At 38.9% G+C, this 17,724-nt stretch overlaps 1 protein-coding gene across 1 annotated transcript in view; it reads left to right on the forward strand.

The window, feature by feature from the left end:
- Positions 1-1,549: 1,549 nt before the first annotated feature.
- HIBADH (3-hydroxyisobutyrate dehydrogenase) overlaps positions 1,550-17,724 on the forward strand; it is a 105,407-nt gene continuing 89,232 nt past the window's right edge. The window contains exons 1-2 of the mRNA XM_045864520.3: positions 1,550-1,778; positions 13,573-13,733. Of these exons, the coding sequence (XP_045720476.1) occupies positions 1,688-1,778; positions 13,573-13,733 (252 nt within the window). The 5' untranslated portion in view covers positions 1,550-1,687. The remainder of the gene's footprint in view (positions 1,779-13,572; positions 13,734-17,724) is intronic.

The raw sequence follows: 17,724 nt of genomic DNA on the forward strand, positions 1-17,724 counted from the left end.
ATTTCGGCAGTTAATTATAGAAATCCGTAGGGCTACATTTATTGGTTGCAGGAGGTCTATTCCAGCTAAAACCCAAATAAACTGGGGAGAGAAGATCAGGTGAGACATTCTCCAGAAACCAATTAAATAGATTTGGATGGGAACCCAAATATAGGAGACTGTCCCAATGCTGAAATAATTTTTCCCCTTCCCTTTCCCTCCCTCCTTCCTTCCTCCCTCCCTCCCTCCCTCCCTTCCTTCCTTCCTTCCTTCCTCCCTTCTTTTTGGTTGGTGTAGAATAGAGGGCTGGAGTGGACAGAGAGCCAAAGAAGGGAGTTGTTTTAGTACCAGTTACAAATGTGAACCTTCAACTCTGTACTAGTTCCTGGAAACATTGCTAGTCTACCCAGAAACATGAAAGAACCTGCTTGGAAATTATCCAATTCCTTTCCTTTTGGCACTTCCAACTCCATGAGTGACTGGGCAAAAGTAAAAAATAAGGTCAAAGTCAAATCTGTTGATTTTGCAACTCCGATTAAAAGGTTGGGTGAGCACAATCTAGGCAAGTGAATAAGTTGAATAAATTTGGGGGGCGGTGGACACCTTGGGATTTCTATTGCCCTAGACATTCCTCACTGTTTTTCCTCCTGTACTACCTTTCTGCAAAGGTTCCAAGTCTTGCTTTGGAGTGCGCAGGGCTCACAACCCTTTGATGTGGTCAGTGGAGATGGGAAGCCTTGCAATTATTGCCAAAGGGTTCAGAGATTCAAATATGTACACTAAGCACAGACAGAAGAATGAATAAATCTCTCTTTCTCTCTCTCTCTGACACACATACATATAGACTATTTTTTTGGATTTTCATTTATCCTTAGTTTTTGCTTACAAAATGCAGAATTTTCAAACATTAGAGAAATATATACTGGAATAGAGTTCCTCGTAATTCTACCCATCAAAGAGAACAATGTTACCGACTTGCTTTCCTACTGTTTTTCAAATTTATGGACAAACTGTTGTGTTAAATAAAATGACATGAATTTCAAAGTTACTACATTTATGGTAGATTTTTGTTGTTTTTCAATGAACAGACGCTAAAAATACAAATACTAACATTAGGAGATCCACATATTATTGAAGTCCCTACGGGTCCCTATACTTAGACCAGGAATTTCTGCTTTTGCATAAAAATTACAGCAGCTGCTGCGAATCAAAGTTTTGCTCCTGTCTGCACGGAGGCAGCCCATGCAGTTACACCCTCCAAGGGGGCGGTTCTGGAGGGTCAGGCGCTCGTTGGTGTCGGTAATGATTGGCAGCCACCGCCTCCCGCACACCCGCGGCGTTTTGATAAACAACTAGACTCCCGCCTGCAGTCGGTAGCCGGGGGAGGAGCTTGGGGGTGGGGCCAGGGCGCTTGATGTGGGTGGGGCTCGAAAAGGCTTCCTATTGGTGGTGAGCGAGGTGCGGGGACCTGAGAATCTTGATTGGTTTGGTCCCCTATCCGTCAGGGGACCTACGACCTCTGTCTGGCCGGGCCGCGCCTCTCCGCGTCGCGCTCCTCCTGCCGTCGGTGGGTGCCCGCTCCGAGCTGCAGAGCGCGTGCGCGCGCGGCCCCACGCCACGGTGGATCCTGCCTGCTCCGCGGCGCACGCTCGCAGTGGCTGAGCGGGGAGCCGCGGAGGTCACCGCGGGGAGGCGGGGCGGGGGCAGCATGGCAGCCTCCTTACGGCTCCGTGGAGCCGCCTCCGGCCTCCGGTATTGGAGCCGCCGGCAGCACCCGGCAGCCGCCAGCCTTGCAGCGGGTAAGGACCTCGCGCCTTCTCCCCCCGTCCCTCCTCCGGCTACCCGCTTCTCGCGCCCTGACGGCCGAAGACGTGTTTTCACGGGAGGCGCTGCGGTTGGGTCGGGGCTTAAAACCCCCAATTTTGGCTGGTCCCAAGGCCTGGCCTCTTCTGCGGCTCCCGCTCGCACAGCTGGTGCTTCCCCCCCACCCCCGCCCCCTTTAACCCCGTTCGGGATCCAGGTGAATGGCTTTCAGCGTCTTTTTCGGGACTGAGGACGGGGTGGGAAGAGCTTGGGGTAAGGGAGGAATATTTGGCTCCGGGGCGTGCTTCTTTGGAGTTAGGGCTCCAAGGACAATTGGAGGGCCCAACTCCAGGGGCGACCGGGCACCTATCCCTGCGACTCCTAGGCTTACAGCGCTGGCTGACCTTTCAACGCCCCCAGGGATGCACCCTGGTGGGCGTGCCATCGGGCTGTGGGGCTTGATTTTTGTTTAACCACCTTAATCGCGTAGGATGGTCTCACACAAGTGGTCGTCTGTACAAAACTATTGGACAAGTCGTTCCAGTAAAGTTTTAAATCACCCTTGACCAGCAAGACTTGCCTCCTCCGTCCCCTCTTTCTTTGTAACTGTGCTACCTGAAGATGGCACTTCTGTCAGATTGTTAACCAAGGCACTTTCAGCGTCCTCAAAATTGTGGCCTGAACCTATCCTGTTCCTCCCCGCATACCGTTATAAGTTATGGAAGCCAGCCATCGACTTAGGAAGAGGCAATTTTTAGATCCACAGAGATCTAATCTTTTGTCATTTTTCCATTGAAGAACCTGAGGCCCCTTGGATGAATGAATCAGGGTATCCCATCAGGATCTAGAAGGTAGTTCTTGATTCTTCCTCATTCCTGCAGTTACTAGTACACCAGCATTCCTCTTTAATTGAAAAATTGGTTGATTTATGGGGACATTGCCATTGTCTTTTTGTAAAAGTTTGAGAGTTGTAACAATGCACTGTTGAGCAGTTTCATACTCAGGATTTTTTAAAAAGCCTTGTATTAATATTTTTCTGATCACGTAAAAAAAAAAATACCAGGCTGGCAATTTCGTGCTTAATAGCTTCCCTTCTTCCTCACTCAGTAATACCTAAGCAGAAGAGTGAATTTCCTCTACTGGCTTAGGCTCCACATGATGCAAGAGAACAGATGTCTGCTACACAATCACAGTTAACAAGATACAAACTCACAGAATCTGCTAAACCAGTTTTCACATGAATGTGCTATTGTTTCAGTGTTGATTAGCCAGGGAAGATGTATGTGTTATTTAGTGGTTTAACAAGGTGTTCTAATGATATTTTCATGAACTTTGGATGTACCCATTAGAGTTATGAAAGTTCTTTCAATTCATGCTGGAAGGGCCGGAGGCCTAAGACTATCATAGTTGCCTCTGTATGGGATGAGCCTACCTCAGAGTGCTGGTTAGACTACTTTGGCATATAATCTTGTTCTTTGGGTTCTTTGACCCAAAGATGTGTGGATATAGATTTATGATAAATTTTAAATATTTCATTTTGTGATGATTGCTTAAAACACTTTAACAATTGTTTTTACTTGGTGGAATTGTTTAGATGTTTCTGTGAATTTTAGTTTACTAAATTTACTTTTGCATTAGCTTTTTTTGGCATTGGAGTCTTAAAAAATAAAAAAAAATTACATGCAAATCTAGAGTCTAGGGACTGAAAGAACCATGTTCAAATAGTAACATTATTTAGTTTTCTGAATTCTGTGGGATATTTGTCTCCGTCGTATGTTTAGGTTGTTTATATCATATGGATGATACTATTATAAAGATCCATACAATTTATTTACTAAAAAAAAGAGAGCGAGAGAGAGGGAAACCTAAGGGTTGCTGGTTAATAGCATACCTTAATTTTAAAATATTAAAAGCATCAAAAAGGAAAAATATAAGAACTATTAACCTACACATATATTACTATTTCATCACCATTTATAAAAAGTTTTGTATTTTATCTTAAAAGGTAATTAGATTTAGTTTAGACTTCTTTAAACTGACAAGAAAAAATCTACAATTATAGGCCCTTTGTATTCATTGTGACTCATCAATATGTACATGGAAAAATAATTTGTATCACATCATGTTAAAATGACCACCCGACCAAAGGTGGGATGGGAAAATTAACCAGAATCATGTATAGAACTGGGAGTAACATTTTTTATGGCCCTTTTTGTGTATATGAAACCTACTTTCAAAGCAATGCATAGTATAAATAAAATACATAAAAAAAAAGAAAGAAAAATAAATAAAATACATGGCAATTTTTTTCCTTAACCTTAGCGTCTAGGGTTGCACATGAAACTCTGAAAAGCTGCATATGGTCCTCGGACCAAAAGTTGACCTTAGACTTGTGAGATTACATAAGGAGAATATTTATTTCTGAAATAACTTGACTCAAGTTACCCTTAGTTCGGTAACTCTTAATATTAAAGCAAATAGAATAGAGATGACATAATATTATGTAATAAAATAGGATAAAATTTGTGTATACAGTATAATCTCAATATAATGAGAAAATGTACTTAAAAGACTGGCAGGGCTATGCAAAATGCTAATAGTGATTATTTTTGTGTAGTGAGATTAACTTTTTCCCTTATGGGGACATATTTTCCAGTTTTCTACAATTTTTGCATTTTGATATTTAGATTAGCCTGGTTTTTGGTAACATGACATGTTACCAAGATATGGATAACTTTGCCCCTGTCTCATTGGAGAAAAAGGACATAACCTATAAACTTACATCTATAGATTTAGAAATTAATTTTGCCAAATTTTCTAGCTAGTTTCTTTACCAACCAGTGTCACCTTTGTCTGTGTTGACTGATTTCCTGCCAGCTTGATTTTAGCTATCATCTGATTCTATTTCTGCACACTAATTGTGTGCCTTACTTAAAGGAAAATGTATTAAGTTTGAAAGCTTTTAGTGCAGTAATTCTCTTATTTGTATTTCTGCCTCTTTGGGTGCATATTCTATATTGTCCAAGCACTCCTGATGCTTCACCTTAAAAAGAGCTCTATTTCTTCAGATAGAGAGCATCCTTTAAAATACGCTGTATCCCTTTTTCTAACACTCTGGCTCTTCTTACCTTCTAGACAAAATGGGCATTTTGCATAAGACTTGTACCCCCGTACTCCTTCTTGACTACTGATAGTAAAAGTAGTAAATACTTAATGACCTATCATGTGCCAGGCACTGCTCGGCACTTTACGTGTATTATCTCAAGGAGTCCTTAAGTATCTTTAAGTAACCTGAAGTAGTGACTCTTGTTGATAAAACTTAATGTCTAGGGAAGTTAAGTAACTTGTTAGTTCAGGGGCATACATCTAAGAAGTGACCTTGCCTGGATAGGAACCTAGGTCTTGTATATGGCCATCTTTCAGAGAAGTTCTTAAATATTATCACCATCAGTGAAAACTCTCTTCTCTTTTGACATTAAATCATCTAATTATACTACCCTTTCTCTATCTTTGCCACAAGCAAAAATGAAATGAACAGCTGAGCCCAAACTGAGCCCATCATTAAAAGACTTTATCTTCATTGATTTTCATACTGGCCCATCCAAAGCTGGGCCTCAACTTTAACAACTAACATCAGCACTCTACTTCAGCTCTTCCAAGATCTCATTGCTAGGAATTGCTATACTGCGAATATTTCAAAAGCTGAACTAGCCTTCTGGTTTTTTGTTGTTTTTTTAAAGATTTTATTTATTTATTTGGCACATAGAGAGCACAAGTAGGCAGAGTGGCAGGCAGAGGGAGAGGGAGAAGCAGGCTCTCTGCTGAGCAGGAAGCCGGATGTGGGGCTTGATCCCAGGACCCCAGGATCACGACTTGAGCCCAAGGCAGCCGCTTAACCGACTGAGCCACCCAGGCACCCCTAGCCTTCTGGTTAATATTACAGCACCCCCTGCCCCTGTTTTGTTAACCGATGTGCTGTATATCATCATCATTACACTTGGTCCTTTGACCCCCTATTCCCCGCCGCCCCCACCACGGCAAATACATAGACATACTTTTCTGCTTTCTCATTTCATTAGGTTCCTCTCTAGGTTTATCTGTATCTGTATCCAGCTCAGACTTCAGATTTATTTATAATCAGAAATTTTAGTGATGCCTTTGATAGCATTCCTCCACTTCCTGCTCTTATTCTGGGTAGCTTCTCTTGTCTGTGGTCTATGTTCCCCCTGGCTGCCACTTAAGTAATGTTACTACTGATAGTCAAGGAAATTTGCTGATTAGATACAATCCTTTTATTAATCTCTAGTTCATTCCTTATTACATATTCAGATTGCCCACACCATTTCCACATCGTTTACTTAGGGCTGCCAGTCTGGGGAACCTGTCAGCTGTAGAGAAGACAGCATGACCATGATTGGTTTAGGCTATTTGGAACTTGCCTCTGGGTCTGGGAGGAAGGATATTGGAGAGTCAACCTGCAATGTTTAATGGGTGTGGATCCACTTTGCTGGATCCACTTTATCACCGTCTTTACTCTGATTGCTTCAGAACTGACTTTATCCCCATATGTCCACTTGATGAAAGCTCTCTCTAGTCATTCACTCATGTAACATTAGTAAACACTCACTGTGTGCCAATTCATGTATTTTATCTTATTATAAAAGTAGTTACAAAAGTTATATGCACATGGTAAAAACTCAAAAGGTTATAAAAAAGTCTTTTCTCTAACTCTGACCCATCAGTCCAACTCTCTAGATGTAGCTACTGTTTCTTATGTATTCTTACAGAAATCAGTAAAGGTTAATGCATATATATTCTTTTCTCCTTATATACTATGTTATTATATATAATGCTCTTCATCTTTCTTTTTTTCACTTAATAACCTATCCTGGAGATTTTTTTCATTATACTTCTAGATAACACATTCTTTTGAACATCTGCATAATATTTCATTGTATTGATTTTCTGTGGATTATCAAGTGCCCTGTTAATGTGTATTTAGTTTACAGTTTTTTGCTGTTACAAACAGCACTATAATAAAATATATTTTTGTGTTGTTCAGAGTTTATGCGTAGTAGGAATCAGCAAACTGTGGCCTATAGCTGGTCCCCTGTTTTTGTAAATAAAATTGTATTGGAACACAAGCATGGTCATTTGTTCATAGATTGTCTATGGCTGCTTTAAAACTAGAGTGGATGAGTTGAATAGCTGTGACAGGGGCCTCATGGCCTGGAAAGCTGAAAATGTTTTCTATCTGACCCTTTAAAAAAAAGAGTGTGCTGACCCCCCAGTAGAGCATACATTCCTAGACATGGAATTACTGGGTCAAAGAGTATGTACACTTTAATTTTAAATTTCATAATAAAATTCAGTATGTAGATAATGTTTTTCAAGTTGCCATCCAAAAGGCTAGTATGTAATTCTGCAGTGTGTGAGAGTACATGTTTTCATCAGTCCTTCCTTGCCGATAGTTTTATCAGAGAAACCAATTTGTTCATCTGGTAAATGAAAAATGGTATTACATTGCTTTGTTTTATGTTACTCCAATTATGACAGAATCGAATATATTCTTAAAGTTTTTGTCATTTACGTATTTTCTGTATACTGTTATTTTGCAATTTTTGCCTACTTAAAAATGAGTTATTCATATTTTTCTTCTGGATTTTAAAGAATCATTTGCATATAAACCAAAGAAGTGCTGTTCCTCTTGTGCGCTGCAAGTGTTTTTCCTGGCTATTCGTATTGTCATGTTTGTGATATTCTTTCCATATAGATAATGCTTTTTCCCCCTTTATTTTATTATGAAAATTTTTAAGCAAAAGTGTTGAAAGAATAATACAATGAATATTTGTGTACTCTTTGCTTAGAGTCAAGAATTGTTAACATTTTGACATATTTGCTTAATTTTTTCCCAAATATACTCCTATCCCACCTGTATCATTTGAAAGTAAAATGCAGACATCATGACGCTTCAACCCTAAATAATGCGGTGAATCTCCCAAGAATAAGGACTGTCTCCTAAATAACCAAACTATCATTACCTAAGACAGTTAGCAGTTCCAGAACATCAATTAATATCCAGTTCATACTTAACGTTCCACAGTTTTCTTAAGAATATCTTTTATAATTTTTTTCTTTCTTTTTTCCAAATCAGGATCCATTCAAACTCCATGCATTGCATTTGATTGATATATCACTTTAGTATCTTTTATTTGAGAACTGTCTTCTCTTGTTCTTTTTTTTTTCTTAAAGATTTTATTTATTTGAGAGAGAGAGAGCACAAGCCAGGGGGAGAGGCAGAGGGAGAAGCAGACTTGCTGCTGAGCAGGGAGCCTGTTTTGGGGCTTGATCCCAGGACTCTGGGATCAAGACCTGAGCCAAAGGCAGAGGCTTAACTGACTGAGCCACCCAGGTGCCCTTCATGTCTGTTCCAGAAACATGTTGACTTTTTTTTTTTTTTTTAAAGATTTTTATTCATTTGAGAAGGAGAGCGCAAGTGGGAGGTGGGGTTGGGGGGCTGAGGGAGAAGCAGGCTCCCTACCAAACAGGGAGCCCAAGGAGGAGAGCAGGGAGCCCCATGCGGGACTTGATTCCAGGACCCCGGGACCACGACCCGAGTTGAAGGAAGACACTTAACCAGCTGAGTCACCCAGGCGCCCTAACATGTTGACTTTTTAAAAACAGCTTTATTGCAATATAGTTGATTTATAATAAACTGTACATATTTAAAGCATACAATTTGGGGTGCCTGGGTGACTCATTCGGTTAAACGTCTGCCTTCAGCTCAGGTCATGATCCCAGGGTCCTGGGATCAAGCCCCACGTGGGGCTCCCTGGTCAGTGGGGAGTCTGCGTCTTCCTCTCCTTGTGCCCCTCCCCTCCACTCCTGCACTCTCTGTCTCTCAAATAAATAAATCGAATCTTTTTTTTTTTTTTAAAGATTTTATTTATTTGACAGAGAGAAACACAGCGAGAGAGGGAACACAAGCAGAGGGAGGGGGAGAGGGAGAAGCAGGCTTCCCGCCGAGCAGAGAGCCCGATTCGGGGCTCGATCCCAGGACCCTGGGATCATGACCTGAGCCGAAGGCAGATGCTTAACGACTGAGCCACCCAGGCGCCCCAAATCGAATCTTTTTTTAGGAAAAAAATAAAGCATACAATTTGATGAGTTTTGACATACGTATATACCTGTGAAACCATCACCAGAATCAGGATTGTGAATATATCCAACATGCCTCCAAATTTCTTCCTGCCCCTTCATATACACAAATATTTGTGATTATGTATTTTTACACTGGATATAGATTCCTACCTTGACAGTTGTTGTTTCAGTACTTTAAAGATGATGCTCTACTGTGTTCTCAGTAGCTTTGTTCCTGACAGGAAATCTGCCTTATCTTTGCTTGTCTGCATATAATGTCTTTTTCTCTGGCTGCTTTTGAGCATTTTGATTATGATGTGTCTTGGTATAGTTGTGTTTATGTTTCCTGTGTTGGGGTTCATTGAGCTTCTTGAATGTGGTATGGTGGGGCGGTTTATAGTTTTCATCAAATTTGGACATTTTTGGCTGTTATTTCTTCATGTATTTTTTTTTTGTCTCTACTTCTCTCTCTCATTTGATGACTCCAGTGACATGTGTATTTGGCTAGTTGAAGCTGTCTCACAGCTCACTAATGTTCTTTTTATTCTTTAGGTTCTCTCTCTGCATGTTGTTTTGCATAGTTTCTATTGCTATGTCTTTAAGAGCACTAATCCTTTCTTCTGCAGTATCTATTCTGCTTTTAATCCAGTGTGATTTTCATCTTACATATGTTCGTTTTCATCTTATGAAATTCGATTTTGGGTCTTTTTTGTGTCTTTCATATCTCTACTTTTGGAACATACAGACTACAGTTATTATAACTTTTAATATCCTTGTCCCCTAATTTAAACATCTTTGACGGTTCAGAGTTGGTCTCTTCTTCTTTTTGACCTCTAAATGCTGATGTTCCCTTGGACTTTGTTCTTCGGTCTCCTTTACTCTCATTTGGCAGTTCTATCAACTGCCACAATTTCAGTTCTCGCCTTAAAGCAGATTGTTACCAAATATGTGTCTTTTTTTCTCATCCTATCTTTGAGATGATCATAATTGGTTATAATATTTCTAAGTCTGTGGGACATCTTTCAGCTCATTGACAGTTCATAGTTACTTTATTTAAAATGGAGATAGCTCTCTTTCTCGATTTCTCCACTTAGGTTATTGATAGCACTATTTTCTTGCTGTCATCTTTGATCTTTCCCTTATTTTAGCCCATAATCCAATCTATTGCTATGTCCTTTTACTTCTGCCTTTGAAATATTTTTCGTATCTGTCTTTTCTAAGGCCACCACCTTTTATTATACTATGACCTTAATTGTGAACTGAATGTTTGCCTCCCTCTTTTAGATGTTGAAATCCTAACCCCCACTGTGATGGTATTAGGAGATGAGGCCTTTGGGAAGTAATTAGGTTATGAGGGCGGAACCCTCACAAATGGGATTAGTATCCTTATAAAAAGAGAGGAGAACTTGTCCTCTTGTTTTCTGCTCTCCGCCATGTGAGGATATAAGAAGATGACCATATGCAAGCCAGGAAGTGGGTTCTCACCAGACACTGGATCTGTTGCCACCTTGATCTTGGATTTCCTAGCTTCCAGAGGTGGGAGATATAAATGTTTGTTGTTTAAGCCACTCAGACTATGGTATATTTGTTATAGCAGCTCAAATGGACAAAGAGAGACCTCTGGTAGTATTACTGTTACTTTTATATTAGTCTTTATATTAGTCTCAGTGGTTTATTTTTATTGTTAGTCTTGCCAGAGGAGACATCTAGAAAAATGTTGCTAAGGCTGATGATGTCAAAGAGATTGCTGCCTGTGGCAGTACCTCTTCCTTAAAAAATATAGTCAAATTGTTTAGCATGCTTCCCAGTCTTCCACGTTATGGTTGCATTGTTTCTCTTTTCCTTTTTCTTTTTTTCTTTTCTTCTTTAGATCTGTCCATCCATGTTAGAGAGAGAGAGCACACAGTGGGGAGGGGCAGAGAGAGATGGAGAGAGAGAATCTCAAGCAGATTCCCTGCTGAGTGTGGAGCCTGTTGCGGGCTTCATCCTACGACCCTGAGATCATGACCGGAGCTGAAATCAAGAGTTGGATGCTTAACCGACTAAGTCACCTAGGCGCCCCACATTGTTTCTTTCAGTCTTAATTCATGTTGTTTTGTTTCTTTGTGGATCCTCTAGGAAGAATGAAGGGCAGTGTCATATAGTGGTTAAAAGTGAAGAACCTAGAGTCAGATTGGCTGGATTTGAATCTTGGCATTGCAGTTTACTATAGTCTTGGGCATTTTATTTAAATTCACTAAGTGTCCGGGCTGTCAGCTGAAAGGAGGCTTAATGATAGAATATGATGACAGTGCTATTTATAAAGTGTTTAGTAAGTATCTGGCATGTAGTAAAATTGCCAAGAATAATTTTTACTGTTATTTATTTTTTCTTGGCTTTCCTATTTCCTTGCATATACTCATGTTCTTTTTTATATGGAGTTCCCTTCCTTCCTACTCTCCTTCCCATTTGAAATCCTAGAATACTTAGGTCACGTGCTACCTTCTTTACGTGCTTAAACCAGATGAATTCTCCTTTACGTCAGCATTGTTTTTTATACTTACCTTCAACTTTATTGTTTTAATATTTGTGTACATAGTTTATTTCCTTTTGGATTTTAAGCTTGTTAACAGCAAGGACTGTATGTCATTATGTCTTCTGTGGCATCTGGCACAGTACATAATAGTTGCTTCATATTTGTTGAATGTGTGAATGAATTGTGGTTCTACCTTGCCATACTTAACTGTTTGACCTAGAGTTGCCTGTTAAATTAACTGTTTTTAAATCACCATCGTCCTAATTTCTAATAATTTTAGTTAAATGATACCTTTCCAAGCTTAATACCATACTCAGGTACAATAGTTATTAGCATCATCATTAGTTATTAATGCTAGAGTTCTCTTACAAAGTATGCTTCTCATTCTGTTTAATATCATAACATTTCAGTTAGGTGTCATTTCTCTGTCATTGAACCCCTTGTGGGCCAGAAAGTCAGACACAGGAATCCTATTATACTCACGGTGTTAAACTTAGCACTGGTAAGGTGATGTTGCACAAGAATGACACCCATATTTAATGGCAATGTTAGAGTCAATCATCAAGTTAAAAGGAATTAAATATGCTTCTAACCCAAGAAGACCTCTGTTTCTTTTTTTTAAGATTTTATTTTAAGTAATCTCTACACGCAACATGGGACTCACACTCACAACCCTGAGATCAAGAGTTGCATGCTTGACCGACTGAGCCAGCCAGGCACCCCAGAAGACCTCTATTTCTTTTCTTTTTAAATTTAAATTCAATTAATTAACATATAATGTATTATTTGTTTCAGGAGTGATTCATTAGCCTTATATAACATCCAGTGCCCATTACAACACATACCATCCCCAGTGTCCATCACCCACTTACCCCATCCCCCTCCATCACCTCCCTCCAGCAACCCTCAGTTTGTTTCCTATGATTAAGAGTCTCTTATGGTTTGTCTCTCTCAAGACCTCTATTTCTTAAGCTTTAGGGCTTCAAATAATTTGCTTTTAGGAAATCTCATTGCATTTCGATTAAATTCAAGGAAGAGCAGGGATCCATCAGTTGAGAGCATCTGAAACTTAAAAGGGTGACTGTGATTAGTTGGTGCACTACACAGTTTTGTAACTGGAGTCCTTGAAAGACAAAGGAAAAATAAAGCTTTCAATGGCAGGGGAAAGGGCAAGTGGAATTATTCTCTCAGTAGACTGGGAGCTTCTCAAGGGCAAGGACTATATGTATCTTGCTTATGTCTATCTCTGCCTCTGTCATAGTACTTCATGCAGTAAATACTTGTTGAGTGGAGTTCTAAATCTAGAAATGAAATGATGTTTAAGGTTATTTTCAAGGCAGTGCAAAGTCCATTTGCTCTCTCTTGCAAAAAGCATTACTTTGCATTGTGTGCCCCAGTATGATTTCAAAAGGCCTTCTGTGAAAAAGAAGAAAATCAAACAAAACCTGCTTACAGCTTTTTAAAAACAATTCCTTTTCTGTAAATGGAAATGTCTCTTCTCTGAAAGTGCATGGAGTTATTAGCCCAAGGCACTGAAACTATTACCCTTGCCATTTAAAGCCTATGGAAGCATCCCCGTCTTCTCCCCTATAACCCAATTTATAAAATGGTGACTTAGTTGGTTTAACATTTTACTAAGATGTTTTTTATACCATTGGAGGGGATGATTTCTATAAATGTGGGGGTGAGAAGGTAAAAAACTTTTCCATTCTTGGACCTTGTCCAAGATACATGTTTTATGGAATATTTTCAGTTTGTCATATACATTATTAAAGGAGATAATATAGATATGAAGAATCTAGAGTACTTCACATAATAGGTAAAGTACATATTTTAGAAATGATAACATTTTAAAATTTATTGTTAAAAATGGTAAAGGGATATTAATAGAGGTAGAAAACAGGAGAGATTGCTTAAAATTGTATAGTTGTTTCCTGCAGAACTAAATAATTATATGTTTGTCTATACATGGTTGATGTCTTTAAATGTGATTAGATCATTAGTTTAAAACTAGCATTTTAAAGGTTTTTTTAAAAATAGAAAACATCTCAGTAGCAATTGACTTACTAATATTGAATGAACGTTTACAATAAGAAATGTCACTGCCCCTACTGAAAGTAATTTATTGAAATCAGTGTGTTCTAGGTCAATGGCTTCTAAGACTCCAGTTGGATTCATTGGACTGGGCAACATGGGGAATCCAATGGCAAAAAACCTCATGAAACATGGCTATCCACTCATTATTTATGATGTGTTCCCTGATGCATGCAAAGAGTTTCAAGATGCAGGTGAACAGGTAAGTCCTTTTCTTTAGATTGGTTCTAGATTTTGATGTTTAAAAATAAATATGACAACTGAGGAGTATACCCAATGGAATTATAAACCTATTTCACTGTTAATTCTATACATGTTATATATTTGTTGTTTTATATACATATATATACATTACAAGTGTGTATATATGTGTGTATATATATATATATATTATTATTGTTAACTTTCATCCAATATCTATCTGTGCAACAAAGATTGAGGCGATCTACTTTGGCAGGTGACTGGGAACATTTCCCAGGTCGGGTCATTGTGCTTGCCTTGGCTATGTATCAGTTTTCTGAGACAATAACTTTACTGATTATGCTGTGAAAGCAGGTAGTTTGGTGGAAATAGCTTCTCATCTTATTGAGAGGCACAATTTGTCTTAGGACAAGAATAGGCTTAGGGATAGGAAACTTAGTTTGAATCCCAACTTAGATACTCACCTGCTTTCTTACTGGGGGCATGTTATTTCACCTCAGCTGTTTTCCTCATCTATAAAATGGGCATGATGACAACCTGTGTCATTAGATTATGAGGCTTCAATGAGAATATATGTGAATGTACTTCACAAATATTGTATGGCAGTACTTTGTGAATAAATATGTTATTGGCCGTAAAGCAGGAGACAACCTAGCAACACTATATGCCATAATGAAGTACAGAGCTGAGTTATGACATATCTCTAGTGTTTTGTTCTTAGGCTATCATTGTTGTTTCAAGAATTTGGGGGCTAGAGTATATCCTGTTAGATGATAACATCTACTGGTCAGTTCCTGTTTGGATTTGTTAAACTTTATCAATAACTCACATGACAGGAGATCATGTATTAGTAACTGAATTTAGAGTTTTGTTTTTTTGAGATGTGAAGGAAATTCTGTGCAAGTTGTAGAGTGGAAAGTAAGGGCTGAATATAATCCCAGAATTGGGAGAGTACTAAATATTTCCTAAGAAATATAGAAAAAAGTGAGAGAAAAAATAAAATTAAACAGCCCACTTCTGGATGATAGACTTGAAGTAAATACTAAGAAACGTAATGCCTATGTAAAGAGCAGGTTTAAGTTTCTAGAGATTTCTACTTTAGGGTAGAATTCTACTTTAGGATAGAATTTCTGAATACCTCCTGTATGTCTAGCAGTCCACCTAGTGCTATGGAGAATAAAACAGGTTGAGTTGGATGTGGCAGGGTGTTAGGGGTGTCTCAGGTGGCAAGACTAAATAATAGTACAAGGAAGTTTCTATTAAAATTGCATTTTGACTATAATAAAGTACTGAAGCGGTTTTTTTGGGGGGGGGGAATAATTATTAAGTGTTAAGAGTCAGTTTCTGGTAGGGAACTATAACTGTTAAGAGTCATTTCATGTCTCAGAGGAACTATAAAAATATTGTGTATAATCTTTGCTCACCTCTAAACAGAAATGGTGTAGTCTGAAATGAATGTTGTAGAGACAGGATCTCTCAGATTCCTAAATAGAAATGAGAAGATTCTAGGACACAGATTTAGTTACTGGATTTTCTTTTTCCTTGAGATATATAAGTGGGTATGAGGAAGGAAAAAAGATGGATTCTGGGTAGCTGCTCCTCCCAGATTAGTGAAGAGTAAAGACTTGTCTTAGCTTCTCGTCTGGAGTTCCCATCCCTGCCCCCAGCACATGGTGGGAAAAGTTCTGTGGATGGTTCACACTGAGGCAAGAGCCTGGAAGAGAGAATCCTCTTTTCCCACATCTTCTCTTCCCCACATCTCTGGTTCCCCTGTGACCTTGACTCTGTGAGGTCCTCTGAGTATTGATTATAACAGCAGTAGAGGGTAGGAGAATGTGAAACTTAGATGAATGAAAGGAGAAGGCTAAAGGATAAGAAAGCTTTGGGCCTGAGGGTAAGTATCATGCCATAATAAAATGAAAACATTTGTTAAATACTTTATGCTGGCAGCCTAAAAAACGTTTTGAATGGTGGCATTGTCATTTGAACAAGTGTGATTTCCTAAGAGGGCTATTTTAAAAAGTAACAATTTGGATGAATAAGTTCTGATATATTAAAATGTCAGCATTATTATTTCATAGCTATATTTAATTTTAAAAAATGTTGGGTAAAAGAAAAAAATGAGTTTCAATCTACTAACAGCAAAGACCAGACTTAGAATGGGATGGAAAAATGTAGGTGTATAAAACCTTGAAACTTCTTGCCATTATGCACAGTAGTGCAATGAAGCATTTAAGGGTTCAACAATTCAGAGTCTTTTTGTGTTGACACTTTCATTTTAAGGACAGGTGTCCCCCCTTCTCCCAACATTACTATGTCAGGTGAAGCTTATAAAATGGCTGCCAAAGAAAACGAGTTTTTTTCCCCCAACGATTGCATAGACTGGCTAGTTGATTTCTAATGTTAACGGTGCTTTCAGTGAGAAATTTGCAGGGAGAGAAAGTACCAAAATAGAGATACCTGGTTCTAAAGATCTTTGGACATTTCCTTGAAGAAGTGCTTTTTTTTAAAGCAAAAAGTGGGGACTTACTGTTTCTTGTAACTGAAGAGTTGGGGAGTGGTCTGACCCAAGTCACAGCTGAATTTTGGGCACAGATATAATCTGATTCTTTTCTGTCTGCCTCTTGTCTGCTTTGCTCCGAGGCTCCTCATTCCCCTCAGGGTACCTGATAGCCACCTGCAGTTCCAGGTGAAGAAATGCTTTAGAAAGTTCCACCCCTGGAGGTCTTCTTTAAGCCTAATCTAGTAGTAGAACATAGTATATGGATTATGAAGGAAATAAAAACTTTGACATGTTAAAAATGTTTGACATGCTTGATAGTATTTAATCAATTTAACCTATTCTAGGGGCGTCTAGCTGGCTCAGTAGGTAGAGCATGTGACTCTTGATCTTGGGGTTGTAAGTTCAAGCCCCATACTGGGCATAGAGTTTACTTTTAAAAAAGTGTTAATTTGGGGCAACTGGATGCCTCAGTCAGTTGAGCATCTGACTCTTGATCTCGGCCCAGGTCTTGATCTCAGGGTTGTGAGTTCAAGCCCCATGTTGGGCTCTATGGAGGGCATGGAGTCTACTTAAAAAAAAAAAAAAAAAAGTTATTCTAACAGGGTATTTATACTTGGTTAAATATGTTCATTTTGGTTATTTCCACAAAAAATGTGGGCATTCCTCTTTCAGTATCCCTTTATTATATCCTTATTTCTGTTGGAAACTCAGGTTTAACCTACCACGATGCATCATTTCAACTTTTAGAATCTTTTCTAAGAAGGTAACCTATATTACAAATGTAATTATGAAGCCTTTGTTTATTAGAAATCATGAATCGATAAATTGTTAATGCAGTGGTATAAAAACATAAACCCTGGAACCAGACTGCCTGGGCTTAAATCTCAGCTCTACCATTTGCTGGCTGTGTAACTTTGGACAGATTATTTAACCTCTCTCTACTTAAATTTCCTCATTTTATAAAATGGGGATTTTAATAGTACCTTTTCAGTCCTGGAGAACCTGGCATCTACAGCGTGCTATTACTGATGTTACTATTCTTACTACTGTTGTTACGGTGGTTGTTGTTGTATCTCTACCATCTGTCTCCCAAATCTTCATTCCCCAACACCACCCATAGAAACATACCACTGTCTTGGCCGAGTCACTGAGTCCAGAGTGCTTTGGAAGAGAACTATAGATATATATATATATATATGTATATTTTAAATATTTATTTATTTGAGAGAGAGAGAGCAGAGATAGTGAGATAAAGCACAAGCTGGGAGGAGAGGAAGAAGTAGGTTCCCCCCTGAGCAGGGAGCCCGATGTGGGAATGGATCCCATGACCCTGGGATCATGACCTGAGCCAAGGCAGCACCCTATAGACATATTTTTAAATGAAAGAATGATGGTAAAAATTAAAACCAAACTAGGAGATAAAGTGATTTGGTAGCATCCCTGTTTAAGAATACATTCTGCACTGTCCCTTCCATCCCACTTTCATTTT

The sequence above is a fragment of the Mirounga angustirostris genome, unplaced genomic scaffold (genome assembly GCF_029215605.1).
Source record: "Mirounga angustirostris isolate CCGP_5_RB_7025 unplaced genomic scaffold, mMirAng1.0.hap1 SCAF_12, whole genome shotgun sequence".
Taxonomy (NCBI): domain Eukaryota; kingdom Metazoa; phylum Chordata; class Mammalia; order Carnivora; family Phocidae; genus Mirounga; species Mirounga angustirostris.